The sequence below is a fragment of the Amblyraja radiata genome, chromosome 1, assembly GCF_010909765.2.
Source record: "Amblyraja radiata isolate CabotCenter1 chromosome 1, sAmbRad1.1.pri, whole genome shotgun sequence".
NCBI classification, from domain to species: Eukaryota; Metazoa; Chordata; class Chondrichthyes; order Rajiformes; family Rajidae; genus Amblyraja; species Amblyraja radiata.
Window position 1 is genome coordinate 123,955,627 of NC_045956.1, and position 8,815 is coordinate 123,964,441.

The 8,815-nt window shown below is 39.2% G+C and overlaps 1 protein-coding gene across 1 annotated transcript; it reads left to right on the forward strand.

The window, feature by feature from the left end:
* The first annotated feature begins 1,408 nt into the window (after positions 1-1,408).
* Positions 1,409-6,926, forward strand: plk2 (polo like kinase 2). Its single transcript, XM_033030180.1, has 15 exons — positions 1,409-1,654; positions 2,057-2,164; positions 2,354-2,470; positions 2,567-2,696; positions 2,794-2,881; positions 2,986-3,081; positions 3,232-3,430; positions 3,536-3,683; positions 3,847-3,947; positions 4,089-4,236; positions 4,400-4,480; positions 4,585-4,744; positions 4,844-4,973; positions 5,126-5,236; positions 6,183-6,926. The coding sequence occupies exons 1-15, from the start codon at positions 1,466-1,468 to the stop codon at positions 6,372-6,374; spliced, it is 1,998 nt and encodes a 665-aa protein (XP_032886071.1). The 5' UTR covers positions 1,409-1,465; the 3' UTR covers positions 6,375-6,926.
* Positions 6,927-8,815: the final 1,889 nt, after the last annotated feature.

Here is an 8,815-nt window from a genome sequence, read left to right on the forward strand (position 1 = left end):
GCTCCGACTATAGTGTCAAACTATAACTGCGGCACTCTCACAAAGAGTGGCAATCCACAAACCTTACCGCACGTCAATAGACTTTAAAAAAATACCACATTGATCTTAAAGAAAACTAAAACTGCATAGACATTGCGTGCATTTATGGGGAGCTTGGAGCCCAGCATTAATCTAAATGAATATTAGTCTAGATTTGTGCTTTATAGAGGTTTTGTCCGAGACATATATTACTGGTTGGGAAAAACAAGCGTATGGCATGCCAGCCAGTATAACATGCACAAGCGCGAAGCACGGGTCTAGCTAGCAATTTGTAGGAAGGAACTGCAGATGCTTGTTTTAACCGAAGTTGGACACAAAATGCTGGAGTAACTCTCCAGCATCTCTGGAGAGAAGGAATGGGTGACGTTTCGGGTCTGAAGAAGGGTTTCGACCCGAACGTCATCCATTCCTTCTCTCCAGAGATGTTGCCTGCCCCGCTGAGTTACTCCGGCATTTTGTGTCTATCTTCTAGCTAACAATGAATGGATTTATAGGAAAAGCATTAAATTATTTAGGTTTCAATTGATTTTACTTTGCAAAACCACAGTCTATTTTGGCATCTGGATTCAGACAAGTACACAATGTATCGCTGCAAAACAAGCGGCGATGGAAACATACGTGGTCTGAACCTCCCACTGCATTTGTTTTCAAACGTGCACACAATGCAGAATAAGCGTCTCTGGAAATACTTTGCACCTTAAACATCACATGTTTCAAAACGTGGACGCAATTTATTGTTTAATAAACTGCTAGGGAAATATACCCCCCCCCCCCCCCCCCCCCCCCCCCCCAAAGAACAGTTTGATTTGAACAGATGGATTTATGGAACGGAAAATGTTCAGAAGATATAATAATTGAATAACTGCAACACCTATGATATGTATCTTTGTATAACGGTATTGAAAAAGTATGCGCCCAAATACTGGAATATAGAGCACCGAGTTAAAGACCAATAAATGGAAACAATAAAGGTCACGCAATTATATATAAAACCACAGGCGATTTATAGTTGAAAATGCAACGGCTATGTATGTTTCTCTGACTCCAACGTTCAAAACTATAAATGCATGATATATTTTAATACAAATCATTAGATATAAACAAGTTCATCAGCTATGGAAACGTTGTGGTTTGCAGTGCACGCGTTTGTAAAGCTTGTCATGAAAGTTATAGCTTGCTCTGTATGTTGATCATCTATCTCCCCGTCATCCATCAACCTCGTCTATTTGATGTGTCAATGCTTCTGAGCAACTTACAGCGTGGGTGCCGAGGAGTGATTGGCGTTTCCGTGAACCTATGGCCAGGAGCGGAGCTGCACCAGCAACAGCGCATCGTGACGCTGGGACGGGCGAGGGTTTAAAAGGCGGCTCGGCTGAATGCTCCGGCTCATTCCGAGTAGAACTGAGAGCGCTCACTGTTAGGAGCAATGGATTTACTGAGGACTATCACTTACCAGCAAGGCGTCAAGATGTGCGAGCAGCCTCTCGGCAAAGCTGCAGATCTCTGCTTCAACAAAAGGCAAGAAGACCTGACCTGCACCAATGCCGAGTTGTCCCGGATTATAACTGACCCCGCCACTGGCAAATGTTACTGTCGAGGGAAAGTGCTGGGCAAGGTAAATACAAAGTGCATGTGGAGCGAATAAAAGGCTTGCGCGCGACACTGTTACAAGACCTGGCTCCGGCGGTGAAACCGTCCTTGCAAAATTGGAAGAACATGAAAGGAGTTAATTCGAGATCGCATCGTCTCTGTAGAATGAGAAATAACAGCAAAAACTCAACAGACCAGGCAGCAGGTGTAGCGAGGGAAATAATGAACCTTTCGGGTCTTTGACCCTTCGTAGAATTGTCTACCTGCGGAAATTGCAACCAGCGGAGCGAGTGAGCCCGGGGCTCTTGTTAATTATTAAGTTTTCAGACTTTCAACAGCCCAGTTTCAAAAATAAATAAATGAAATGATACTTTTAAAAGTTACTAATGTCTAACTCGAGCATAATGTGAATTGTTTTCTTGCTCAGGGTGGCTTTGCCAAGTGCTACGAGATGACAGACCTGACAACGAACATCGTCTATGCTGCAAAGATCATCCCACACACACGAGTGGCCAAGCCGCACCAGAGAGAGAAGGTGGGTACCCTTGTTCGTGAATGGAAGCGGGTGCCTGCGCTGCTTTGTTTGCATGTCGATCAGTGTGACCCCGAAAGATGCCAGCTCCAATTCCACTGATCGTAATGCTGTTTCGGTTCAAAACAAACTGAATTGACAAAATGCGTGTTTGTTTTTGACTGTTTTCTTTTTTTTCTTGCAACAATTCAGATTGACCGAGAAATCGAGCTGCACAGAACGCTTCACCACAAGCATATCGTTCGCTTCTACCATTATTTTGAAGATAAAGAAAACATTTACATCCTATTGGAACATTGTAGCCGAAGAGTAAGTAATCGCACTTTTCCCCTCTCAAAACTTGACGAGCAACTTTTTTTTTGAGGAAGTGCAATGATTAATGTTTATCTTTTTTAAACATTCTAGTCGATGGCTCACGTACTGAAAGCTCGTAAAGTGCTGACAGAACCAGAAGTGCGATACTACCTCCGACAGATCGTCTCAGGACTGAAGTGTCTACATGACCAAGGGATCCTACACAGAGACCTCAAGCTCGGTATGACCTCTTTGTGTGCATGTTTTGTCATGATCAAGTTAAATTGTAGGTAAAGAAACTTGGAAAAGCTAATTGTTAATTTTATTTTTAATTCCAGGTAACTTTTTCATCAATGAGGCCATGGAACTGAAAATTGGGGATTTTGGATTGGCAGCAAAGTTGGAACCAGTGGAGCAAAGGAGCAGGTAAATAATCTAGATGCATCATTTTATATATTTTTAGATTCTATATTTTTTCTTGTTAAGCAATTGCAAGTTACCGGTAATAACTTCAACATTTTGCTCTGTAGGACCATCTGTGGCACACCAAATTATTTGTCTCCTGAAGTTCTCAACAAGCAAGGACATGGTTGTGAATCTGATATCTGGGCATTGGGCTGTGTAATGTAAGTATCCCACTTCAAAGTCTTCTATTTGAAATGATTGCATCTTGGGATTTAATGGGTTCACCTACATCATTTTTGCATTAAATGAAAGCCACCTAATGTTGTGGTTTTACTAGGGAGGTGCTAATGGTTGAATTATTATTGTTGCAGGTATACCATGCTGTTGGGGCGACCCCCATTTGAAACGACCAACCTAAAGGAAACCTACAGATGTATAAAGGAAGCAAGATACACAATGCCATCATCACTGTCGATATCTGCGAGACAATTGATAGCCAGTATGCTAGCAAAAAATCCAGAAGATCGACCCAGTCTTGATGATATCCTGCAATATGATTTCCTGACTCAGGTTTGTTATGGATTAATTCTTGATTTAAATTTTTCACTTTTCCTTTTCTGCACACGCACTGAACTTGATTCGACCACAAATCTAACCTTTAACTCTGTTCTACAGGGGTTTACACCTGAGAGACTGTCGCAGACCTGTTGCCATTATGCGCCAGATTTTCACCTGTCCAGCCCTGCCAAGAACTTTTTCAAAAAGGCAGCTGCAGCCCTGTTTGGTGGGAAGAAGGACAAAGCCAAGTTTTTGGACAATCACAGTAAGTGTACATTGACTACATTTAATATTTTGTTCTGCAGTAAATTGGCTAAAATTAGCTGGGATGTCTGGCCAAAGGCATTGCAGGCTCTGTTCTAGGCTTGAGCAATTACGGAAAAATTCTATTAACGTGGGTTAGTAACAAGATTTATTTTTGCAAACAGACAAACTGGGAAAGGATGATACAGATGAAATTTACAAGCTGAAGAATGACTTGAAGAAAATATCATTAAGCAAGCAACTGAACAAAAGTCAATCAGATGAGGTAGGTTGATTTCTAAAATGTGTCCTAATATTCTGAATTTTAATTTGCACACTTTGAACAAAAATTGTGTGATGTTTGCATTGAGACTTGCCAAGTATCTACCAGATCTAGGACTACAGAACTGTATTTTCTTTCTCGCAGGAGTTAGTGTTGACTAGCAAGCCGCCAATTATCAATGTCAAACCAGAGACCTCCTTACCAATGAAGGATAATGAGCAACAAATTCGAGATTCCATAAGGATGATAGTGAGAGGAACTTTGGGAAGCTGCAGCAGCAGTAGTAGTGAATGTAAGTACAAGATATACATTTCCTAAAGCAGCATTAATCTTTTTTACTAAACATAAGGCAAAGCACAGTTCTCCAGTTGGAGATGGAAGTGTTAACTTAATGACTACATTTAGTTGAATGTCAGATGTACAAAATTGCTATAATATCTTATTTATATTTTCAGCGCTTGAAGACAGTACCATGGGAAGTGTTGCTGACACAGTTGCTAGAGTACTAAAGGGCTGCCTGGAAAATATGCCAGAAGGTAAGCATTACTGCAATCATCTTAATTCAGTATAGATCTGAAGATTAGGTGTTGACATTTTGCTGTCTCGAAGCGCTTTACTAAGCATCCAATTTCTTCATCAGGAGATCACTTGCCAAAGCAGCAGTCGAACTTCTCCTTCCAATGGGTCACCAAGTGGGTGGATTATTCAAATAAGTATGGCTTTGGGTATCAATTATCGGATCACACAGTTGGTGTCCTCTTCAACAATGGAACCCACATGAGCTTGTTGGCAGACAAGAAGTAAGCAGCCTTATATTTGATTTTATAAAAAATATAAATGTATATTTGTATTTATTTTTAAACCTGAATTATAACTAATGGCTTGTCTTCTTCATTTAGAACCATCCATTATTATGCAGAGCTAGGACAATGTTCTGTCTTCACAACACTTGATATCCCTGAGAAGTTTGTTAGTCAAATGACTATTCTGAAGTATTTTGCACACTACATGGAAGAAAATCTAATGGAGGTAAGAATCTTAGTAAACTCATTTTGAGTTGGATTTCTGCTTGCTTAAAACTTTTCCTAAAGCTTTGTAAATAATTTCACTTTCTGTCTCTCACTTTTATTTTTGGTAATGACACTTTGATAAGCAAATAACCTCTGACCTTTTCCACATAGGGTGGTGATCTGCCCGGTTCGGTGGATGCACAGAAATTGAGATTGTGTCTCCTTCAATGGTTGAAGTCAGACCGCGCACTGATGATGCTCTTCAGTGATGGCACATTCCAGGTAAGAATTGATCTGTCATCAGTATTTACTTACTGCAAAAACATATATGTAGTTATTGCTATCAGAGTGGAATTGGAAGAGTGAAACACAAATTGGTGGTGTTTCTTAATGGTGCCTGTGTAAAGTTGGTCTTGCCAATACAGGAAAATACACGTGCCAACCAAAGGCATATTGGCAAATAATGACTAAAATGTGTAATCAACACATAGAAACATAGAAAATAGGTGCAGGAGGAGGCCATTCATCCCTTCAAGCCAACACCGCCTTTCATTGTGATCATGGCTGATCGTCCCCAATCAATAACCCGTGCCTGCCTTCTCCCTAGATCCCACTAGCCCCCAGAGCTCTATCTAACTATCTCTTAAATCCATCCAGTGACTTGGCCTCCACTGCCCTCTGTGGCAGGGAATTCCACAAATTCACAACTCTCTGGGTGAAAACGTTTTTTCTCACCTCGGTCTTAAATGGCTTCCCCTTTATTCTAAGACTGTGGCCCCTGGTTCTGGATTCACCCAGCATTGGGAATATTTTTCCTGCATTTGGCTTGTCCAGTCCTTTTATAATTGTATATGTTTCTATAAGATTTCCCCTCATCCTTCTAAATTCCAGTGAATACAAGCCTAGTCTTTTCAATCTTTCCTCATATGACAGTCCCGCCATCCCAGTGATCAATCTTGTGAACCTACGCTGTACTGCCTCAATCACAAGGATGTCCTTCCTCAAATTAGAAGACCCAAACTGTACACAATACTCCAGATTTGGTCTCACCAGAGCCCTATACAACTGCTCAACAGAATGCATAGATTAAACTTGGTGAGAAAATGCTGAGCAGCTTGTTAATTTGTGCTGCAGTTATAAATTAATGATGGGTTATGAAAGCTGTATGAATTAATAATTAGCTGTGATGGAGATTGATCATGAGTAACCCTGGCTTGTTTTATTGCAGGTGAATTTTTATCACGATCACACAAAAATTATTATTTGCAATCACAATGAGGAATACCTACTTACTTATATCAATGAAGATAGAGTTTCTGCTACATTCAAGCTCTCAACACTGTTAATGGCTGGATGTTCACAAGAACTTCGTACTAGAATGGAATATGCATTAAATATGGTGCAACAACGATTTAATTAAGATTGGAATGAGAAACATGGCCAAGCCTACATTCAGTTTGGAAGGACCCCAAGTTGACCATCCACCAGGTGTGATGAGGGACTTGTATTTTGTTTGGTGTGCTGGGCTGGTACCAGGCAAATGCATTTTACAACCCTGACTGAAGTTAAATGGATGAATACCTGGAAAATGACTGCCCGAGGAACGTCGGTGTTTTTGCGTTGAGGATGATGCAGAGCAACAGTGTTGCAGCAGAGCAAGATTATGAGTTGTGACTCGAATGAGCAAGAAGGTGTTTGGAAAGTGAAGTTGAGAGAGAGTTAAAGTAACTGGGACTTTGCAAGTTGTAAAGAGATTTTTTTTTTTAAGCACAGTTTGTGCTGTTGAGTTAGCTTGGACTTGGGTATTCTTGGAAAAGGACTAAAAATCCAAACATGTGTACCACATTTTGTGGCTGGACATATTCCTTAATTTATTCAGCACGGAGTATTTATTATTTATTGAAGTTTCACTCTTGCACACCTGAAATGCTGAGCAAATCATGTTGAATATTAATAAAGGTTCTTAAATTCATTTTGCAGAAATGGTCTATATTTTTGGGTGGGTTTCCAATTGTATGGTAACTGTATTTTGCATTTCAACTCCACAAATTGGAAGACATTTCTATCTACAAGAAGCCTGCAGAGATTTACTTGCCCCTTGAATTGAAAATGTATGGATTTGAATGGAAATTTAAATAGTATTTTTGATTAGTAAAACTTGCATTAAATACAGTTCTAAAACATTGAATGCTGAGGGGCAACATTGCTATTATGCATTTAAAAAGTGTAATATTGAGCAATGATTGTACCAACAGAGCAGTAGTTGCACAATGCCTTCAGTCATCCTTGTCACAAATTTGCTCATCACATTTTAATCCACTGAATAATTAATATATTTGTTGCTATGACCCTGTTGCTAGGCAAAGCAAAATCTCCATAATGAACAGAACTAGCTATTTGTGTGCAGAGCAGTGATCTATTTATCAGACAGAAATGAAGGATTATATTCAAAGAAATACATCCATATACTGATGCTCACTTACTATAAAATGTTTTTTCAATACTACTTTTATCCCTAGATGCAGACTTGACAATGAGCTAAACACTAAATTACAATTTACTTGTAATGAATCCTAACCTTGTTATACCTGTAGTCGAAATCACTCTTACTTGTTCTTTCCTTGTGTCAATCGATGCATCAAATTGACCTGACGTTGTACATCAAGTAATTAATCCTGGATCATTGGCCTCAAACTCTTGTGCTAAGATGCCACCTCTCTAAAAGGGGTTGGTCTGACATTCAAAGAAACAAACCTTGTTCAATGCAACATATATTTCTTTGTATAAGATACAGAAAGCAAAATGAAGATATGTTACATATGGTCTATTCTGAAGGTAAAACTGGTTTTCTCGTGGATACACTGTTCAAAGAAGGCAAATTGAAACTAGCTTGTCAAATTTCACTTCCTAATAAAAAATGTCATGTTCTGTTTTTAACACAATGAAACTTGCCATGTAAAAAGATAATTGGTTTTGACTACAAATGATCCCCTGAATCTTTATGGGATCTGTGCTCTGAATACACTTCCATGCTCGGAGTACACTTTTCAGGCTACTGATGTGCGTGCTGCTCATTGTATTTCATTAGGTAAACGAATTGGATGCAACGTATGAAAAACAAATCTGAAATAAGTTATTTCCTGCTACTTTGGATGGAAGTAAAGTCAAACACAAACCCAAACTAGTGTTAATGTGAATTCCAGTAATATTCCAGGGTCATATTGTTGCAAGTCAATTTAAGTCCTTCGTATGTAAAGAATTAACATTGTATCTTCCTGGTGCCTGCCTTGAACAGTTTAAACCAAAGATCTTTGGTTTAAACACAAGAACACACGTTTAACCTTTAAAATAGACCATGTAACATTACTTCGATTGGAATGGTTGGAAAGTTGCATTTAGTGCCGAATGGTTGGCTTTGTTTAGGCAGCTCTTTGTTTTCTGTCACATGTTGGATGCAGTCAATAATTATGCACTGTCACAAGATAATTGAATTTTCATCACTAAAATCTTTTGAGAAATTGCACTTATTGTGCATTTGTAATATACCATGCTAAGATGCATGTTGAAGAAAAAAACAAAAATGGTAAGTGATGCAACTTATTTGGCTACAAAATTAGTCAAGTCAAGTCACTTTTATTTCTACAGCACATTTAAAAATAACAACTCTCGTTGACCAAAGTGCTTTACATTGGTGGAGGTACTAACGTTATACAACAGTGGTTCATAGATTAAGTACATACATAAATACATACATATAGCCCTCCCTCAGATGACGTCACGAAAGGCTTGAGAGTAAAGATGAGTTTTAAGTCTCGACTTAAAAGAGTCGATGGAGGGGACAACTCTGATGGGAAGGGGGAT

Bases quoted from the DNA above. Each gene is read 5' to 3' on its own strand.
- plk2 (XM_033030180.1), top strand. From the start codon at position 1,466: ATGGATTTACTGAGGACTATCACTTACCAGCAAGGCGTCAAGATGTGC. The intron at 2,471-2,566 runs GTAAGTAATCGC...TAAACATTCTAG, and splicing joins TGGAACATTGTAGCCGAAGA to TCGATGGCTCACGTACTGAA. The intron at 3,431-3,535 runs GTTTGTTATGGA...TCTGTTCTACAG, and splicing joins AATATGATTTCCTGACTCAG to GGGTTTACACCTGAGAGACT.